Source organism: Anopheles moucheti, chromosome 2 (assembly GCF_943734755.1).
Source record: "Anopheles moucheti chromosome 2, idAnoMoucSN_F20_07, whole genome shotgun sequence".
NCBI lineage: Eukaryota > Metazoa > Arthropoda > Insecta > Diptera > Culicidae > Anopheles > Anopheles moucheti.
The window spans coordinates 19,674,672-19,697,051 of NC_069140.1; the positions used below are offsets into that span (position 1 = coordinate 19,674,672).

At 44.8% G+C, this 22,380-nt stretch overlaps 1 protein-coding gene across 2 annotated transcripts in view; it reads left to right on the forward strand.

Annotated features, from left to right (window-relative positions):
* Nucleotides 1-1,893: 1,893 nt before the first annotated feature.
* LOC128297848 (peripheral plasma membrane protein CASK) overlaps nucleotides 1,894-22,380 on the forward strand; it is a 217,489-nt gene continuing 197,002 nt past the window's right edge. For both annotated transcript variants that reach the window (XM_053033555.1, XM_053033554.1), the window contains exon 1: nucleotides 1,894-2,011. In XM_053033555.1, coding sequence (XP_052889515.1) covers nucleotides 1,953-2,011 — 59 coding nt within the window. In that variant the 5' untranslated portion in view covers nucleotides 1,894-1,952. The remainder of the gene's footprint in view (nucleotides 2,012-22,380) is intronic.

Below are 22,380 nucleotides of genomic sequence, written 5' to 3' on the forward strand. Positions count from 1 at the left end.
CACATTGTGCAGAAATGACAACTCGTCGTCTAATTCGCAATCAACTATCAAAACTCACGAACTTGTCAATTGAAGTTCTGTTTCCGAACCCGCCAACAGGAATCGTTTGTATTGGTGTGTTCTGCTGTAGGGTGGTATAAGGCCTTCCCACCGTATGCGAGGTCCTTCCAGTGGTGGGAAGTTTGAATTTCTTGCCCTTACTTTTGGGTGGTGGGCGTTAGGGGTGTATCGTTACACCAAACACTCAACTGTATATGTGTGTGTGTGTATGCCGCCCTCAAAGTGAGCTGAGTGGTTAGGCAGCATTTGTCGAATGGATGGATCCCACATCTTCCTAGGAACTCGCACCCAGCCCGGCTTGACCGGCGAAACGGCTTTCGACGGATCATCAGTGCAGCAGTAGTCCTTCACGGTGGCGGATAAGTTCGGCCGTACCGACCGGGTCGCGCATCTGGTTGGCAGCTGCCCCGCACGGGGCGAAAACCGCAGGGTTGGCTGCCGTGCTACGGGAATTCGCGTACATTCGCTTCTTCACCCAGCGACCCAAAACAATGAGCGGTTCGTGCATTGTGAGGTGGTGGTACGGTGTCCGCAAAAAGGTTTGCCATTGTTGTTATTGCTTGTCTTAAACCACTGCAAAGACACGAATCATCGCTTATTGGTGACGGTGGTTTCGCTTATTTTTAGCAACCCCCATGTTTATTACGGGGTTTGTCGACAATTTTCCATACATTGTAATGCACATGTACGTAAACAGCGATACTCTCTCTCTCTCTCGCTGTATCTCTCTGTCTCTCTGTCTGTTTCGGTACTGCACCGGGCGTGAGATTGATCGAAAGTGACAGTGATACGGATTACTTTACGGCACGGTGCCGGTTCGGAACCTCCGGAACGTAGGCATAGGGGCGTGGACGCAAATAATCGAACACTATCACTGCAAAACACACGTTCCATGTTTATCGTGCCAAACGAGAGTGAAAATATTCGGGAATAGGATATGTTTGTGTGTGTGTGATGTGATCGACAAAGAAGTCGGGGGTGGTGGAAATGCGGCACTGATCGATCGTAAACATATTTTGGGAAATTTATTCGCATTTTCCGGTCAATGAAACGGTTCCAACCCGTTTGCCCGGTGGACAGGGCACTGGATGAGTGTTGGGAAGTGGGAAAGACTATAAAGAAGGTGGCAATCGATCCGTTTCGATTGGGTGTTTTCTTGAGATTTAACCGGGAGGAAAAGCAGATCATATTTGTGTTTGCTGTTCCAAGTGTAAATTTCGAGGCCGCGTCTGGCCGCGACTGCCAACCGGAGGGGGGGAGAGGAAGTTAAATAAATAATAACAAAACACCCCGGTACCAATTGCGTGATTTGAACCGTCAACAACATCGGCTAGGTTTACGGAACTAGTTTCAGAATTTATAATTTCGGATCACTCACGTATGTGCGTAATTGTGGGTCAGAGTGTGTGTGTGTGTGTTTAATGTTCATTCGGTAATTTCGCCACATGTGCAGGAAGACGGGCATTCGACGCGAGCAACGCAACAGTACAGCGGCAGTATACGCGTTCTGTGCCGTCCGTACGGTAAAGTGCAACAAAGTAAAGAATTTTCTCTAGCCCTAGGTGCTGCTGTGTTGGGAAACAATACGAAGGAAAGACAAATTTGGGTTTGTTTTTTTCGAGCTTAAAATTTCGCACCCAAGTGTGTGCGTGGTTGTGCGGTACGTTGAATGTTGGTGTGAAAGCAATAACGTAAGTGTGTGGTAAGAAATAATCTCAACAATAGTTGAAGAGCGGCCGCCAGCCTTCAAACGCAAGACGAGCGTTGATGATCGACGGGCCGTTAGTGTGAGCAAAAAAAAAAACCAAGTGACACATCACCAGAGGAGCCAGATATCATCAAACTACAAATTGCAAATTGCGAGCAAAGGCAGTGGAAAGCGAGTTGGCATAATGGCGGACGACGAGATCCTGTTCGACGATGTGTACGAGCTGTGCGAGGCAATCGGAAGGTAAGCTCTTAATATCATTAAATTTAATCAAAGTAATCTATCAACCCCCGGTTAGCACCTAGCCCGTAGATGGCTCTCTGTTTAATTATAAAAATCGGGACAATCATACTACCCCCTAGTGTTTGCACACGCAGCAGCAAGACATTCCACATTGCTATGCGGTCTCGTTTGCATAAAACTTTGACGCTCTGCAGAGAATTTACTACCCCCCCAACCCTTCTACGGAACGACGGTACGGATTTGGTTGATTGGCCGTTCCGGTTTTGAGGCCCAAAGTTATGTGGCGAAAGTTCTAATGAATGCACTTGAGAACATGGGTGCTCGGGAAAGTTGGCAGTGCATTCGCGCACAAAAGTTCCGTCTACCGGCAAAGGCCTATTTGTGTGCGGCGGATGCATTTCGCAACGACACACCCAATGAAGTGTGGGATCCGCAGGGAATTCCACATACTCCTCGCATTTGCGTGAGAGAGAGATTACTAAAGTCCTTCGCTGAACTGGCAGTGGTACATGGTTTGGGATAACTTTTGCACAATGTTTGAACAATTTGGTTGATCCCAGTTTGTTTTGTGACTTGAAACTGAATAGTTTTACTAGACTTAAGTTGTTGCTTAAGTTTTGCGAATATTTTTGACTAATTATTACAGGATGCAAAGTTTGAGGAAAAGATAATTTGATCGGTCACAGTATGACGTACCTTTTTTGTGTTGTGTTACAAGAGCAAAACAAAAAAGAGCTGAATTTATAGTCGCTCATGGCCGGATATAGTGAATATTCATTACTACCAGGCGAGGGACAATGTAGATGGTATGAGGGCCGTACGTCGAAGCACCAGCCAATGGAACTTCCGTGTGATGTTGAAATTCCGATTGCTGTGAATACTTTAAAACGTTTATTGTCCTGTTTGATCTCGGTGGAATGTAACTCCGTAATAGATAAATTCCAGTTAAATGCTTACGTTACGGTACAATTATTTCCCGATTAACCCTTAACAAATCAAATGACAATACAATCGTGGATAGTTTCGATAATAGATTTTGTTAAAACCTTTCTTATTTACTTATCACTTCATTTTAATTTGGGTCTGTCCATGTGGACGACCTAATAGGACCTTACGGGTTGGATTGTCTGGTGTCATTCTCATGACAGTCTAATGGCGAGTCTAATGTGCTGTATGACAGTAAGATCACTGTAGCGACTCCTTCATTGTTCGTCCACACATACGGGGCCAAATACGTTTCTAAGCATCTTCATCTCGAACGTGGCTAAGAGGGTTTCTTCATTTTTGAACAAAGTCCATGTATAAGAGGCGTATGTGAACACTGTAACTATATACGTTCTATACAGTCCCAGTTCGTCGTTTGTTGCGACGAGTGTTTTGAGTGTGATCCTCAGACCCCAAAAAGACGCCACAGCGTATCTTAACATAAATGGCGTTGTTGGTGCTGACCTTTGACCCAAGACAGGTGAAATTGTGGACGACTTGGAGAGTGGACTCACCTATCTTTAAATCACCCTTGCAAAAGTTAGGTAAGCTGATGGAGCCACCATCAACTTGGTTTTTGCCTCGTTAATCTCCAACCTGAGGTTTTCCGCCGCATTCTCCGTTACGTAGGAGATCCGTAAACCAATGATGTCTTAGCCATCCGCGTATGTCAGGATCTGAATTGACTTGCTGAAGATGATCCCCGAAGATTCCACCTTCTCGTCACGGATGACGAGCACTCTTGCGCTAGGTTGAAGAGTAGACAAGATATTCCATCTCAGATGGAGGCGCAGATCCTTGTTGGTAGCAAAGGGCCCTGAGAGCTTTTTTTTAAATCTATCTTATTCTAAAACTGAAGTTTAATAAATTGCGGTAGTAATGACACAATTAGGCATATAGATGTTCGTTTTTTTTTGCATCATTTTTTTTAGAATAAAAATAGTTAGAATAATATTATTTTTAATTGATAATAATATTTAAATAAAGTTATGAAGGTCTCGGAAAGTTTTCATTCACTAGTTTTAGATAGGCAATAGCTGGATACTTTAAGGGATTAGTTTGTGGAGTAGTTTACTCAGATATTGTTCAAACTTTTCACACATGTTTGAACTTTTTTCCGATATCAAAATGCAGTAAAATGCATCGTTGCAAGTTTTGCCGCTGTTCCAATGCCACTCCACACAATTCTTATTTGAGCATTGAATTTTAGCTTCAAATATGAATGTACTGGACTGAGGCCCGAGCTATATAGTTCGAAAACGAAAAAAACTAAACGGAGAATTCGGAAATTTGATCCAAACATCCAATACCTCAAACTATTGCTCCGGTTTAATTTCAATGATTAATGACTGTCGCTTGGTGGGTTGGAAAAGCCATCAGAGCCTACAACTTCATCTCGAACCCTCGAAGGCTGTTATGTCCGGTTGTGATTCGCTGCATTTGCGTTCCCTTGCACACACTGCACCGGGTGCCTCTCTCTGTGTGTGGTTGGTTAGCGTTGACAGACGTGGTAATTGCGAAAGTTTACACACCTTGCCGATGTGGCCACCCGATGGGCGGTGGAGGGAGTGCTGGAAAACGGCATCGGAAAGGATATGTATATGCAGCATTCGATTTGCGTAATGCGAATCCGTACCCATTCGCGAATATCGTTCCACGTGCCAGGTGCAGAAGGGTGGTGGGTTGGTAAGGGAGAGCATTTGACCTACCACTGGCCGTCCGGTTTTTGGTACACTACCACACGCCGTTGGGGTGCTCCGGTGTTCGGTTTCGCGAGTGTTTTGGGTACCACTGTTATGCGCATGGCCGGTAATGTTCGGCTGTATCTCATTCTGGCTATTGGTTCCGTTTAGCACGAGTAGTTTCCGTACGGGATACACTTTTCCCTCACCAGCACCACTGGGTGGTTGTAAAGGTGTGTGTGTGTGCTTGTGTGGCCATGATTTCTTCCTTTAGTGCTTTGCTGAGCTACTGGAAGATGGAAGCGCATTACATTGGCCCCTTCCTTTGATGTATGATAGGACCATCATTCGGTTGTGATTGTTTGAGTGAGATGAAGATGCTGCTGGGATTTTGTTGTCAGAAATGTAAGCGTCCTTCGTATGAGTGGAGCTGTGTGTGTGTGTGTGGTTGGGCCGGAAAACTGAGTTCAACTGTCATCGCACATCCAGTCCGTTTATGTCATTCCGGAACAAGGTTCGGATGTGAAACTTTTTTTTCGGAGAGCGCAAGAGAGTCGCACAATGTCAATGACGTCAGAGAAAAAGAGAGAGAGAGAAAGATACGTTGTGCTCCGTTACGGATTTGTCTGGGTTACAACCGTTTCCTTCGCGCTAGGTACGGGCAGGCAATACAGGAGCACCAAACTTAGCTGCCCACCCGGCCAAGGCTTTGTTGTATTTTCTTTAATACTCAAGAGCTTACAGCGTTGCCCCCCCCACCATTTGCATCACACTCACTCCTTCGTTCGTGGTAAAACGGTTTGCGTGGAACGATGGACGCGTAACTATCTCGCATCTGTCCAACGAGCTGCTGATAAGATCTCGAATGGGCACATCTTAAGATCCTGGCCGAGTCTAACGGTGCCTGGATGGAAATTGGTTATCATTTTGCGCTACAGTTTACGCGCGCTTGCCCGATCGGTGGTGTGGTGGAAGAAAAGGTGTAGGTTTAAATGTGCTGCTGGGGGCCAGAAATTGAAGGTACCACACCGGAATTGGTGGGTACCGGGACGAGACGCTGAATGACACTTGAAATTATGGTTGAATGATTTTCCTGCTCACTCGTGCACGGGCTCCCGGGCATATACACTGTCCACGATAATGATATCCTTGTGTGAAGGATTACCGGGCACGAAATAAGATTCCAATTACGTCTCCTTCGCTCTTCTGCTGCGTTGTGTGGGGTGGTCGGGCGGGACGGGTGGAACCCACCCACCCACCATCTATTATTACCACCCGTTTCGGTTTTTGTGTGTGGAGGAGGATGTGCACGATGTGTTTCCGCCCCACGGTTCCGGGTGCTCGAGAATAATGTAATAACGTGGGAAAATGGTGTAAGTGGAGCCGAAAGACGAATCAGAAAAGACTAAACTATGGGTTCATTTCGTTCGATATTACCCCCTACCTATAACCGCCGGTGGGTTGGTTTTTGCCGGCGCGCGGACAAAAGCTTTCCCCCCCCCCCCCGTTACCGGATCCTATCCCCCATCCACAACCCTTGCACAGCAACCCCGGTACAAGGGGAGGAAAAAAATAAACAAATAAATGAAATGCGCTCTCTCTCTCGTAGCAAATCAGGGGCAAGCGAGCGTTACGTGAGGCTTTACCTCCGTTAGCATTAGTTTCTGTTCCGGTTCCACTCCTGATGTGGTCGTTTGCCCCTAGCAAAACTGGAAACTTCCGGGGGTGCACCGCGCACCGGGTTTGGGACGCAAAGGTCGCTATTTGCCGGTTCGGGACCTTTCGGTCGGTGCCAACCGGAGATTAAGTGTGAAAAGCATGATTAATGGTCGCATGCGATGTGGTGGAGAGTTCATATTTTGCAACAAAAGCGCACACGAGACCGGTACCACCGTGTTGCGGCCAAACCAAACCCCCCAACACCCAACGCCTATTTTTCCGGGGCCCGGTAGAAGCAATAATTGCTTTCGGCAGTCGCGCGTGGTGGATCTTCACTCTGTGCTTTTTGGTGCCCTGGGAGAGCGGTGGGGGGGAGTGAGTGGATTAATTGGGTGATGCGTGCATGCATGCGTGTACAAACCCCCGGCCGGCCCCCCAAAAACGGCGAATGCGTGTCAATTTTTCACATCGGCGTAATACGATATACCGTAAAGATGAAGGCACCGAGCTTCAGCAATCGCTCTCTGCCGGTTAAATGGTCCTTTTTATTGCGCGCGCGGGGTAAAGCGCGTGTGTTGTGTTAAATTTATCGTAGCACAGCGGTGCCACTTAATGGTGGCTAATGTTCATCAGCATAAATCACACGTGATACTCCTCACACACGCGGGGTGGATAAATTGTCGGCAAAAAAAAAATGTGAGCACCTATTACAAACGAGCTTAGCCATTGTTATGTTTTGCTCAAAAAAAAAAAGAAAACAAAAACAAGATGAAATCAATCCCAACCATGCGTATTGCCAGACATTATATTACTGCCGGGAGCTTGGTTTTCCATGGAGGCGCCTGGTGTTTCAATCGCAAACCGATCATACACTTTCACCAAGGCAGACCGGGCGGGTGGAAAAAAAGGGGCAAACCGGTTACCCTTATTTATTCAAGAATTCGAGCGCTGCTTGCTGCTTGTCGGCAAAACTTCGCTTTGCCAGAAAACTTTTTGCGAAACTCATAAATATTAATTGCGTGTGCATCCGGAACACGGTTAATTTCGTTTGCTCTCTCGCGCAGCTACTTATCATCTTTCAATTTGCGCCAGTTTGGTGGAAAGCTGGTAGCACCGCCGGTAGCCAGAGCTGATGCGGACGGTATGGTCGCTATTTGGGGGGACAGCTATTTAATAATATTTTTTTTTTCAAAAATGATTTGAAATCCCCCGAGAGGGGGGGCTGTGTTGTTGTTGGTGGGGGGGGGGGGGGTGTTTTGGGAAAGAAAATTGAATCTTTTCATAAGTCGAAATGCAAAACAAAAAAAAAAACAAAAGAAAACGGAAAGTATGGCAAAAGAATGTCACTATAGTCGCCTAACCCAGTAACCGATCTCCCGTGGTATTGTTTTTTTTAAGCAAAGCAATTTTTTTATAAAAAACCCACAACATGCGTTGGATTTAGGCACAGTAGAATTCCTGGCATCGTTTGCGGTAGTAATGTTCGTGGAAAACGTTTTTTTTTTCGAGTGACAAGCATCCACCGTGTGACGGCAAATAATCAAAGCCCCGATTAGGGCAACTTATCTGCCTTAACAAGCAACTGATTCTTGCCGTTCCAGCAAAGTTACGTAATCTCATGGGGGGTATCGGGCTATCGGCTCGGCATGCGGTACATATCGTTCGTACCGCTTTCCCCATTTTCCCCGAAGTAATCTTCCGTTTCGGAGAAGCACGAAGCAACGAAAAAGCTACTGGCAAAACTACTCACTGTTCGCGGTGAGGGACAAATAAAGATAAACGATGACAGGTTTTCCAACCCCCCCCCCCCCCTCCCTTTTGTGAAAATTGTTTTCCCGCTATTTTCTTGGGCGTTTTCCATTTGCTGTTCGATGCTGCCAGTTTTGGCGTAGGCCGAGTACTTTGCGTGAGTCTGCGTGCGTGTTAGACACATGGAATCGTCGCGGTTTGCCCACCGCCCCGTGACATGATCAATGGTGGGCGATGAATGGATTGGGTGGATTTATGGAAAAGTTTGTCCTCCACACTCTCTACCCCCTCTCGGACACCTCGCCTTGCCCCGTTTTCACCCAGCGCTGTTTGAGTGTGTTTGTGGTTGCTGAGTGTTGCATTTCCCCGCGGTACGTGACTAACGAGCATTAAAGTGTATTCCACACTGCACCGGGTGGGCCGGGGAACCGGAAGCGTGTACTTGTGCCGGAAGGCCCAATTGATGCCAATGGGTGATTTTGTGCTGTTGTGCGATTGTTGTTTGGTTTGATTTCCGTCCGTTCTGCGGGGAGGGGTTCCGGTGTGATGTTTGAAGGGGCTGAAAAAAAAGGTTGCCTTCTTGTGGGGGCGCGCTTGAAATCAGGCAGCGTTTTTCTGGGTCTCTCTCTGGGTCGAAAATCGTTTTCTCGGTTCGATTGCGTACTGTCATGTTTGCGAAAAAGTCGGAAACGGACGGATGGGCTTGGTGGGTCCTTAATAGAGTGCATGTTGCAGCAGCAGACGTGACTTGTTTTCAACCGCAAATGTTTGCGGCAAGCGGAAGCAGGCACGTGTACGTGTGTCTTGCTGTTGACGATCTTGGGCACAGCTCATCTGATGGTATACCGACATCGAATCGACGACATAGCACAATCGATGAATAGAAATACGTACAGTGGGGCGAAAAAATCCTTCCTCTCGGTACTAAGGAATTGATTTGCCATCAGAACGTTTAGACAGCAGGATGGGATGAAAACACGAACTTTGAAGCAGACAGCAATGAAGATTTTTGCTGCACAACACGGAAGCCAAATAGAGTTGTGTGTGTGTCTGAAAAAAAAGAGTTAAGACGATCCCAGCAAGGAACCTTGGAAGGGGCCTTGGAATTACAGGTTGTGCTGGTCGCGCACCGTTTGGAACATGACGAAGATTTATGGCGCTGTTTTGTGCTATGGTGGCAAGTGATGGCTTGTGAGTTACATATGGCTATATTTATTGCTCAAGCGACCAGCAATCGAACCATGGGGCCACGTACAGGCGGGGGGTGGTCGGGATTGAAGCACGTCGTCTCGCTGTTTGATGCAGTTCAATATCGCACTTGACGCTGACAAATCGAATTTGTACCTTGTGTGTTGGTTTTTTTTGTATTGGCCCCCCCACGCCCTGAATTCTCTATCCGGAAATCGCTCTGTGTCCGCTTTAACCTGGTTCACACACCTAGAAACCGTATCGATTGCGAATTTGCCGACGGCTCTTCGATTCATGATCGAGTTGTATCAATCCTGTTTCTTTTTTCTGTCCCACTAGTTACTACCCCCGGTGTCGAAAAAAAGGAAAACGGGGGGCAGGAATGGAAGCTGATAAGTCGAATGCATTAGCGTCGGTATTTTCGTTTTGGAAAGTTTTCGGTCCCTGCTTTGGGGGGGCCGTACTGCGTTAGTGCAAAGTACTGGAATAAAATTCTGCTTCCAGAGGCCGGTGGGGAAGTGCTTTACCGAAGGGTGAATGGCAAGAGGGTGGTGAAAAGGGTAGCGGGACGTTGAAAGTGGTACAAAGTAAAACATATGTGCCCCCATGTGCGAGGCACAGCCCTTTTTGGGGCTGCCATTTTCGTGCACCACTGCCACTCGGGCAGGAGGTCGGGCTGGAAACGTCTTTTTTTTTTATTCCAGCCCCCAGCAGCTGAAGTCACGTCCCCGGTACCAAAAACAGGGAAATAATTGATACGCGCTCCCGTGGGAAGTTGAAGGGTGATGGCGCGAGTGCGCAAAGGTCGGTAGCGATACCGTAGAAAGCCTGGTTTCGTGACGAACAACGACCAGGGAGGAAGGAGGGGGGTAGCGTTGAAAAGTTTTTGGACGTCGTTCAAAAATATTTTCTTCCGATGGCCTCGTGCCACCCGAGAGATGTCATGTGTATGTGCCATGTACGGTTTTTACTCGACGAAGCACAGCATAAAACCCACCGAGCCGGCGGTGGGGGGAGAGGAGAGAAATGTTGTGCGTGAGTGTCTTTGGCGTTCGGTGGCCAGGTGAAGAAAAAAAACAAACGTCGACGACAACTTCATTTCAGTATGCCGTGCCTACGGAGCACGGAAATATCTCCAGAGTGCACCTGAACGTGAATTTTAAGGAACTACGGGCCAAACCAAACATTTTGCCCCTTTTGTGCCAATACCCAAGCTATTTCTGAACGTGTGCCAGGGCTGCTACGCGGTGACGCATTTCGGAACCCAGATGCTGGAAAAAAGGGGACCGAGCGAGAGAGAGTATGGTTGAGTTTAAAAATGATCCTGCTGCAATGAGAAATTATGTTCGCAGGGCTTTTGCCTTCTCACAATGCTTAGTATGTTAATATTACATCGTTCGGTTGATTGGAGAAAATGGACTCGATTATTGACTTTCGTTCGTATGCATGGGTGCTTTTGCAAGAATTTGTTTGCCAGCAAGTATTGGTTGCAGTAGTGATGGGAAAAACGGCTCCGGAGCCGGTTCCGAACCCACGGCACTATAACCCTGTAGGTGCTTTTGAACTAAAAGCATCAAACTGAAGGGTCTGGAGCCGTTTCCGAACCAGATGAAATGCATGTGCTTTGCTGTACAGAGCATATTTACGCATTAGCTTATTTATTTTTTGTGGAAATACATATTGTGTCTTTACTTTCAGCATTCAACGATATTTAGTTTAAGCATGTAGTTTCCAAACATGTAGGTACCGTAAATCGACCAAAAATTATGATTTTGTTTGGATAATTATTTCAGTAAGTGCACACTGGTCCATGGCAACAAAACTAGTCGTCAGCACCAAGGAATCCAATCCTGAAAAAAAATTCGTTCATTTATTATAATTAGGGCAGATAACTACTTTTATTTGCAACTCATTGTTCTTTCCAATTATTCGGTCATGGACAAGGCAATGTGATGATTATAATCGAATATTACATACAATTTGTGGTTAATTAGTTCAATATGTATTGCTTAAAAATCTGTTCCAAAAAATAAAACAATCATTCAGAGATATCATAAAGATTCTGATTCCAATTTTTGGAATAAATTATTACATAGAATTTCAATTTTTAATATGAGTTTTATTTCGGTTGTTGTTTATCATTGGATTGTACAAATTTCTAGCAAGTTATTCATTTAATTCGTGCAATTATTCGTGCCGTGGGCTCGGAACCGGCTCCAGGCTGAAATCGGAACCGGCTCCGGAGCCGTGGGTGCGTTCCGGAGCGCACATCACTAGGTTGCAGTATAATACTTCTCGATGATGGTCGTTTGTATTGAATGGTCTTCAATGGCATTGTACGGGCGTTTATTGTGTAGTTTATAGGAAATTAGTGTATATTCCAGTGTATATAGTGTTTTTCTTGGGTGAGCATGCCTGGAAGTATGATTTTTTTGGTCTCTGGCATTTAAAAAGGGACAATCACCGGGTAGCGGCGCCGCCCTTCACACGACGTTACGGGTAAATAACGTCATAGAAAGCCAGAAATGGCAGCCCTAGACCGCTTGAGGTTTTTGGGGCCGATTAATAAGAATGCCTTTAAATAGCTGCGTTGAAGATTTGCCCACGGGTCGCTGACCAATTCGGGTTAGAACAACCCCGCGTGACTTATGATTGCCTTCTGGAAATGGTGTTTATTTTTGGCCAAATTAAACATCCAAATTTTAATTAACGAGCGCTTTATTTTAAAATAGAATCTCTGTTTAACTTTTAATTGGTTCCTCGCAGGTGCAGTAAGGAAACGGTGTTCGCCTGACTGAGAATGGGCGAAAGAAATTGGGTTTTGCATTTGCAACGGTGGAGGGTCTTGGGCTCTTGAGAACGTTGCATATTTGATTCCGTACGGCTTCCGTGCTTAAAACAATTGTACACCTTGGAACTCTTCATTTGCTGCAGCTGGATGGAGTGCGCGGTACTTAAAGCGCATTCCCACCGTCCATGGCTACGTTCCCGGTAGCAGTGCAAATCCCGTGTACAACAGGGTCGTAACAGTTTCTCTCATATTTCGCTTTCGAGCATTAAAAATTCATTGGATCAAATATTCAATGGTTTGGTCTGACTTCGGGCTTGAATTCGGCGCTGCTGTGTCGACAGAGGATCGCTGTCTCGGGGAAAAACAAATCCCAAGAAAAAAAAAAACAAAAAAAATGGTAGCAAGAAAAAGAAGAATGGATAAATTTTCCGCTTGAACCGTTTTTCCTGTTTTGGGGGATGTTTTCTTTTTTTTTGGCTTTTGTTCTTCGCTCTCTTGTACACACACACACTTGTGAAAAGGTTAGCGGTGCGTGGACATTACGGATGGGAAAGGAGGGGGGTGTGTTTGGTGTTTCTCGGGGACATGAAAGAAATTGTCCTTTCTATTTGAGGACACTCCCCGGGACCCGGAATGCGGAACTATGCGTCTTTTCTTTGTCCATTTCATCCGCCATTAACCGGGAACATTGGTGTGGAAAATATTCATCCACCCAAATATGGCGAAGAAAACGCGTTGCGTTGAAAAAGGGAAGGGCGAGTGGAGGACGGACCACGATCAACTCAGCTTCTTGGGTAACGAATGTTAAACTTTGTGAACCCCTTTTTTATTGTGTTGTGGCTGTTTTGTATGCGTGTGTGTGTGCACTCTCTAGTGTGTGTTTTTCGCTCTATCGTGTTTTGCTATTGTGTTTGCACACAACGCGCTATCTTTGTGCTTGGGTGACGGTTCGCTTCTCTTTGGTCGTTTCGTGTTTTTGTTGCGTGGTGTCATTTAACGTTGCCTGGCGCTAGATTTATGTACGTCGTAGACTGTACAGGCAAATGATTTGCTACCGGTGAGCTATTTGAAGAACTCCCTTTTGAAGGCTTTAGAATTATGTTGGGAGTCGTTCTGGGAGTCGTATCACCAGCCAGTCGGTCTGTTTTGCTTGCGAGCTTTACGAGAAGGATTTTTGTAACGAGGAGAATTGGCCGAGCATTAGTGGAGTGAAAATAGACGAAACTGTATCCCACTCGTCGAGCAGCAAAAGGTTCGCATTTCTGCGCCAAGTTTAATCCTTTGACACCTTTCCGGGGTGATGTGCGCGGGGCCCGTAAGCGGAGCGTCGGTTCGGGAAATAATGACGAAAGTTTTTTTTTATCCGTTCCTGGGAATCCTTCTTGGGGTTTTATGTCCGGATGTATTCATCCCTGAGTGATGTATTTCGTCATAACTTTTTCAAGCGTATGACTGTTTTTTTTCGTTATTCCCTCCCGATCCTGATCCTGATCATTGAAAGTGATCAAAACAAAACTTTTCTTCCCCATGATTTCGCTGTCATCGTGTGTTATCAAACCGTTTAGCGCTGAAACGGGGGGGCCGAACGGGGTGGCCAAACATTGGCACACAAATTGAGGTGGTGATCGGTGTAGTGGTAAAGTAATTTTCCTCCATTTCGGTTCACTTGCAAGGGATGGGATGCGTTCCTCCAACCGCAATCATCCCCCCATCCCCATCCCCATCGGTGGCTTTTCAACCCCACACACACTGTAAAGCCCACCATTTTACCGTTCACTTTCCTTTTTATGGCGGTATCATTTTACGGGCTTTATGAGTGAAAGTGAAGTGAGGGTTGATTGAGGGTTAAAACACAATGATGGTCCCATCGTCTCTTACGGTGGCTAAGTGCAAAGGTTGCAACGTGGGGGGTTTTTTTTTTTCGTTGTTGTTGTCCTCCAGTTCTCTGTTGTTGGGATGCGGTACTTGGTACTTGGTATGCCTTTTTCAAGATACTAACCCGAGCTGGAGTTAATTGAAGAGGCTTAAAAAGTGTTTGTAATGTGCGATAACGTGATACCTTACCTGCTGAACAAGGGACAAGGTGACGTTCTATTCATGCTTTGAGTGGCGAAACCCCTGTGTTTGCAACCCCTGCAGCCATTAGGTAATACTGGTTTAATATTCCTTTTATGTATTTGTGGTTCCGATACATGAGAATTGTTTTTTATAATTTGTTGAAGAGAATATTTTGTTTAATTAAATACAAGTATTTTGTTTAGTTGTTTAGGAATATGTATAGAACATTTTTAATAAGTTCTTTGCTTATTATCCAAATCAACTATATCTATTATTTTAAACTCTTTATCGAAAAAATTTTTGTGATTTTGTTTTTTTCCATGAGTTTTATAAAGCATTCAGATCTACTATGGTCGCATTTCCCCAAATTAATGGTATTTTGATATTTCAAGGGGTTTATATTGAATAATTTTTGTTTAACAGGTTTTTGTTGAATATTAAGAAATTCGAACATCAGGGTGTTTTCTTTTTATTCTTTATTGGCACAAGAACCTTAAGAGGTCTAGGCTTGGTCTTCTTTAGCTTTCTTTTTTGTGATATTACGTTTTTTTCTCATAGTCAGTCCCACGGATGGGGAATTGGTCCGGATGGGATTTTGAACCGGTCCTGTCATGTGAAGACCGGCTCAGCTACACCACCGGGTTACCCCAAGGATGTTTTTAAGGTTCAATAAAGGAATGGATAATAGTGTTTTTGATGCTACGCTGATTCTAGTCGTACTAGAAAATTTAGTTGAAAAATAGAAAAAAAAGTTTAACAGCAATGATTGAAAAGTTTCATCGGTAGAAGCTGTGCCTTTTATCAATTCGATACATGCGACGCAGCTTCCGTTTGGTGAGAAACCAGTCAAACCTTGCAAAACATAGCTGCTGACACTGCAGCGTTGACAATGTGTGCAGGATGGAAGCAACAAAAAAGTTGGTCACAATTTCACGGTAATTATGAGCCTGCCTGCCCTGTGCCAGTGTGTCACAGGGAAACAGGGAACACAAAGCAGCGAAATAGCGTCACGGGTTGTAGCACCAGCATTAGTGACAACAGCAAGACAAACAGGCGAGATACAGCGCGGTCCTGTGGTGGCATCGACGGATGGTTGAGCTGCCAATACGGCGTAATCCGTGATGCCGGCGTACGAGCCTCTTATCGAAATGGCACAAGCACCGCGCCCGGATACTGGCAGAATGGCAGTAGCTGAAGCCGACCGATTGCAGCATGTGCCGTTGGGTGCTCCGGGGTCGTTGTCGTGGGTGGTACTCATGTGCACCGTGGCGTGCACAGTCGACCGGTTGCTATGTGTGTTGCCCTTTTTTCCACGTACACATACTGAAGCGAGTGCATGAATGCACTGTGCCGCAGGCAGGATAGCATGAATCTCGGTTCGCTCGTCCGTAATACTCGTCCGGTGCATACAACAGCGAACACCGTCATTAGCTGGGGCATTTTCCTGCCTCACCGAGCCTTTTGATAGTGATGACGTAATGTGTTTTAATGCATTTTGTTGGACGTGTTTGAAAAAGAAAAGAAAACAAGTTGCATGGATTGCATTGTTTGTTTTATTGTAATGACAGTTTTGATAGTGAAGAATGTTGTTTGACTTGTTTTGGTGTTAGTTTTGCAAAAATCAATTTTTTTTACTGCATATGCATGTATGTATTAAACCATAAATGCAAGTTTAATTTGTGAATATGTTGTTTATGGAACATTTTAAAATTTATTGGCACTAAAGTAATCCTTGCAACTACATGATGTAAAATTTTAAACATTTCGACAACTTAACTCATTGAGCTCTCGCCAACTTTGTAGCTCAGACAAAATGAATTGAATCCCTCACGTACATCAAAGCGGCATCAGAGCAACTGCAACTGAAATCAAGTGGTCTAGCAAGTACTCCACTTGTTTCGTCGCCGCACAAAATACCGGGAAAGCTGGTGAGCTAGAGATTAATTTACTACGCTGTATCGGTCCTGTTTGACCATCGGCATTGGACGGCAACTCGTCGTTAAGATTCGTCCCGACCATCCAGCACACCCAACCCACCAAGAACTGCAGGGGGGGACCTTGATTTGAATGATTCCCCATGCCCCATTTGAACGGGGAGGTAAGACGGGAGATAACATCTTCAAACAGGTCCCTTGAACTGATCGTTGTTAGGATGGTTTGATGATAGCCCGTCACAGGCCGTCATGTTCTGTCCGAAATGTGACGGAAGGAAAAGGGCTAAGTGGAGGTCATTGGTAAGGCCGCATCAAATTGAGTGTGGCTGGAATTGGGCCCGGGAAGTCAGGAGCGGTTGAGCGAGTAGCGATTGAGCTGCTACGGGGGATGATGGTATAGGCGGGCAGCATTAATGAATGAGTTGCTCACCGGGTAACAAATCGAGTTTGTTCGTTACGTCAAAAGTTTTCTGATGGAGGATAAAACGATGGTTGCCGAACAGACATCCGGCCTTGTGCTGCGGTTGACACTTAATAAATGTAGCATCATGGTGGTACATACAGAAGGTGTGTTTGGATCTTAGCGTAGGGAAAATAGGGAATAGATTGCAAATTTTTGTATTGGAAGTTTGAAAGTTAAATAAGGGTTGAATTGTTGAATTGGTATTTTGTAGATGGGGATTTTGGCTAGAATTCTTATAAATCGATAATATTCTTGGAACATACAATTGTGAAGTCGACCTGCTTTCTTCACGCTGTTTTATATTGGCACAGCTAATGATATTGAATGAGTCGCTTTAAAACGCTTAAGCTTAACTTTTGTCTGGCAGCATTATCCCTAAATGATCCAGTACAAACGAGTGTGTAAAATTGCATCAGTTCCCGGTGATGCTTAGTCTGTTGTTAAGCAGCCATAACGAGAACCTTTGGACCTGCCAAAGGAAAGTTCACGCACGCAAACATTGCGGCTGTAGCTTTGCTGGTATAAAACCACAATGAAGTGAGGGTACCCTGCAGCCCCTAATGGTGGCGCAGGGTAAGTTTGTTACTGGCCCGTTCCACCCCTTCCATTTTATATGCCACCCGAAAGCCACGTTTACGTGTTGTGAAGGTAGGCGAGAATAAAGTTGGGAGAAGAACAATAACAATATTTCAACATTTTTAGCACCTATCCTTTCATCTGTTTAGCGAATCTTGAGGAAGGCTTAAACCACCGGTGGCCAAAGTGGAGCCGTCGTTAGCCGTCTTATGAGGAAAGTTGCTGTTTTTTCGCTCCTTCTCTCTTCTTCTCTCTCGCAGCCCTCTGCGCACTGTGCTGGCGGGAACGGTATAATGCCCGCAGGTTGTTATTTTTTCCATCCCAGTAGCTCACGCATTATTGGCGGTGTTACTAACGAGAGGGAGGTTAGCAAGACCATACTATTTGACCTTTAATGTCGTGGGAAATATGAAATGGTAGCGCCACCGACTTGGAATGGCCGTGACGGTTGTTTGGAACCGTTCGTCAAAAGCGAGGGGGAAGCCATCAATGGCGCAAGACGGTCCTTCTTTTTTTTTTGGTCGATGAAAACTTTTCCCTACAACGGCGGTATCCGCAAATCGGCACAGATCTAGCAGATTGTGCACGGGAGCGTTTGAAAAATCGTGAAGCCATTAACTACATGCTTTATGTGGCGCCTTTGTAGTGGACACCTTTTTTTCTCTGCGTGGTTTCTATTGTCTGGTGTGTGTTGCTTTTCAACAACTTTGACAGAGGATATAGAGAAATGGATGAGTTTCTCTTCCTGTGTGTGTGTGTGTGAGGCACTCAAGGTTGTTGTTCAATAGCTTCAGGCTTAACTGTTAAAGATTACATGTGGTTTTCGGACTGAGAGGTATGGAAAGGCATCATTTACACGTTATGAATTGATGTTGTTGATGAGAAAAATCAATCTTGTGTGATTATCTTTTGTCTGGAAATTGAATATCCTTTGGGGAAGCGGATGTTTTCAAAGGAAAATGTATGCATAATCTGATCTGCACATCAACATGTTGTTTTTTTATAAAAACATATTTATAAGCATACTGTCATATTTTTAACAATTTTAGCTACCATAATTAATTGAGCAGGAAGAAATAGTTACTAGAGATTCGACATCCAATGATTTTGCTCTGTTGAACATATTGTGATTTTGCCGGTCTTTTTTTAGAAAATTCTCAAACACAGCAGAATAGAAGACGCACCATTATCGCAGCACCGACTTTAGCTGTCTCACTTCAGCCACTTAATGGTGCTCGCCATCTCTGATTTAAGCCAAATTAATGAGATACAATTTCTCTTTCTTTTACGCGAAAGTTTGCACATTAACAGCGTGTGGCAGGATGAGTCGGAATTGGTTTAAATAAAGGCGCAATAAAACAGGGATAATGAATTAGAGTCCACGAAAGTGGCGGTAGGTTGGTCCTTTTTATTTTGATTTTATTGTTGTGTAGCTAGATGGCCGAATATGTTTGATGCCTGTCGTGCCCAAAGTCATTAAAAAGACATGGTTTCTCGTTTAGTCTAGTTAATTACATAAATGGTAAATTATCAGCAGTGTTCGAAATTGTATGCAGACTTGATATAATCAAACAGTTTGAAGCTTTTTTGGACTTGCTGCATATAGGTTCTGCGATTTTTTTTATCACAAATGTTCACATCATTAAAAATGATTACAAAATTATTTAATTGTATAAAATATTAGTATCACTATTATTTATTACTATCACTTGTGATAAAATTTCAAACTTCGGGCGTTTTGTTGTTTGAAGGACCTGACGTTAGTCGATTACTAATAAAATAGTTTTACTAGAATTTTTTATCTGACGTTTGAATAATGTATAGAACTTCCTTAATTAAATCGGAAAAATTTAATATTTGGAACAAAATAATGATTTTTGTTTTTACATTTTTGTTCCTTTTGTATAATCATAGTGCTTACGACAGAAATTTTATCCAAACCCATGCACTGTCTTTATTATGTTTTACTCATCATTAAATCATGCACGTATTCCATCTTCCATCGATGAAATATCGATTAGGATGGTAATCCTGTTGGAAAGATTACGTGCATGTCTGACTTAACACCAATGAGGTTATAATGAAAGCCGACAAAATCGAAGCATTCTCGGGCCAAGCTCGAGCTTCTCTGCAAACGTGTTAAATAGGTAGATTATGGGGCAGATGGGAAAAGTAAAAAAAAAAAAAACCTTATTTTAGCGCTTACTTGCCCCGCTGCTGAGTGTAAAGTTGATGAAGTCATTGCGAGAGAGCGAGACACGGTTGGTCGTTATGCTCTGACTATTTTGCTAGCGGAAGACGGGGTTACCCAGCTACCACCGGGCTGTTTTATTCACATTGTGTCATGATCTTCCCGTGTGTGTATGGTGCACACACCTCGCTTTTAACATTCTTATCCCAGCACTCGTCCGCGGCGGTGTGTCCCGCTAAGATATCGCTGACAATGCACGGGTTGTACGTGCAAACGCGGGTTGCACTAGACAGGGAGAAATAATAAATTTGTTCCAGCGGCAAGGAGCTCATTGGGATTGGGTGGTTCGCTGGAATGAGGGGTTGAAACTCCGGTTTCATCTTCGGTGCTCGTTAGCGAGCAAACTGTGGTGAATGGAAAAAAACAGCAAGACGCAAACAGATGCTTCCCCATGTTCTGCTTTCCGCTGCTGCTGGGTGGGTGTATGTGATGAGGTGCTCCCATTTGTTCTCGCGTAGCGCTGGAGGTGACTTTTCCGAGATAACTTCATATGTGTTACGTTCGCTTCCTACTGCTAGGAAATCCAAGTGCAGCAAACGGGAGCTGTGTGAGAATACGGGGTGCTATTAAATAAATACGAACCGTGGAGGTTAATTGGGATAGGTTAGACAGTTAAATTTGTTTCTCACGCACCGCCGGTTACACACATAGAACAAAAAAAAAAACAAACCTAAACGACAGAAGACGCCAAACAGCGAAGATGGCATGTGCCGGCGCACTGTATCGGCTGTAAGATCTCCGGTTTGGAAAGCACTTTGGATTGCTGTTGTTTGTAGTCACCAAGACACCAATTACGGCCAGATGGCGTATCAATGGGCGAGCGAAAGCAGAATGAATAATAAATATTGGTTTTATTTTCGATCACGAAGGAAGGTGTGGCCGATTCCAGGTTGGCGTTTTTGTTTACAACGTCCTTTTAAATTGCAATGCTCTGCTACTATTCAGACGGTATTGAGTTTTGAGTACGTGTTGTGGAACTTTATCTTTCCGTTGGATCGGAAATCATACGTAACAGATATTGTGTTTCAAATTATATTTGTGTGTTTGAACCGTGTACCATCAAGTGGTACTGTATGAAACAGGCTTGAAGTGACGTACATTTGATGAAGATCGAGAGAAGATTCCTTCATACCGATAAAGTTGATAAAGTTGATGTAGCAAAGGTGCGTAAACCTTCTACCAGATATGTTACTTCAATCAAGCAGCTCTCAATGAAAATGGGATGTTTCGTAGTGTTTCGTCTACCAAGACAACATTTGATCCCATTTTAGCTAGATTAACCTTCTGGTTGGATCTCGTCCAGAGGCGTACGTGTAAGTATCCAACCCGCTGAAGACATCTTGAAGCTTGGGCCGGTATTTGGGTGCCCTTTTGTGGCTACAAATGTGCGTCGAAAGTTACTTAGTTGCTTGTTAATAGGTATGCTTCTGAAGTTGCTTCTGCTCACACCGGCACTACCCTTGAAGCTCAAAAGGCTCTTGTCGTCATGCGTACTGTGTCGTGTATACGTGCATGCATGTTTCCGCACACCCTCCGGTCTCTTATGTTGATCCCGCATGGAAAATGCATAGGACAATGAAAGTAAAGTGAGAGCAAACGTTCCGGTTTCGGTTGAAGATGGACGGGACCGGGATCTCGTGAGCAATGGGGGAAAATGGCCCCTTAATACTACCTAAGTACATACAACGGCAAAAAACACGGCTATTGGTTGAACGGGAACGTTGCGCATGAGGTTTTCCACAATGAACAACGTTTTTATTAAACGAATGCAAACATGATGATCAAATGATGCCCTCGTATCGTATCGCAGCACGGCCCGGGGTCCGTGGGGATGCTGGCTGCTCTGTGTGTTCCAACCGGAAGTGCAGCTGGAAGTAAAAGTCGTAAGCAACCGAGCAGCAAAAATGAGCAAAAACCTCTTCCAAGGATCAGCTCTTGGCGCTCACGTACATTGCGGTAGCTGCTACTATGAGTCCAGCCTGTTTGTGCATGTAAACTGTAGTCCGTGCAGGGGACAGAGCTGACACCGTGTAGGAGACAAGAACGATTGGGGTAGGATTTTGTTGAAGGTAGAACTGCCGTCTAGTGTTAAGCATCCGTTGACGGGAAGAGCTCAGGTTTATGAAAAATGGACATTTATAAACGCTCGTTCGCATACACGCTCTTATCCGTGTTACCATCAGCATGATCATCGTCAGTCGCACAAAAGTCATTGCTGTCATCTCTTCCATCATCAACACAACCAGGTGAATGTGTGTGTGTGTGCGTGTGTGTGGGAAGGGGGGGGGGTGGGTATTTACGGTGCGACAGTCGCTTCTAGTTGTTGCTTATTTAGCAGATCCACAGCATTCATCCACCGCATCGCATCTGCCGTACACGGTTGCTATTAGCTGTTATTTGCAAAAGGCTCTCGGGAAAATGTTCTTATCGTTTGCCTTTGCCTCCCATGAACGCAGGGCCCTCTGTTGCTTGCGTAATGATGTTGCTGGTCTGGCCCCCGGGGGCAGCTTTTCTGCGCGAAACCGCTTTGCTGCTCTATCAAATTAATGTCACTTTGACAAAAACATTAAGCAGAGCATAAACAAGAGCCGGCCCACCCCCACCCCTCCCTCGGTACGTTCCGTTTTCCGCAGATGAGATTTACTTTGATGTGTAGGTTTTTTTTTTGTTGTTGTCCGTTGTCCTTGGAAATGCATCTTTGACTACAACTATACAATTAACGAGCTACGAGCGTCTCTAGCTACAGCGGATGAAGGGACTCGGTGATGTTTCGTACTGGCAGGGGTCTTGTCTAGTTCTAAATGCAACTAAAAGATGCGTAAAGAGCTGCTCGACAGCAGCAGGAAGCTTATTACACACGGTTGAATCTGAGTACGAGAAAGCTTCCTTGAGTAAACGTTGCCAATAATAGCAATAAATATAGTACGAACTTGCATGCGAACGACCAGAACATAGGACACAATCTTCTCGATGTACAAGTGTCTAAATCCGGCTGTACCGGGGTCGGTTAAAGTGTGTAGTTCTTTTCGGGCGA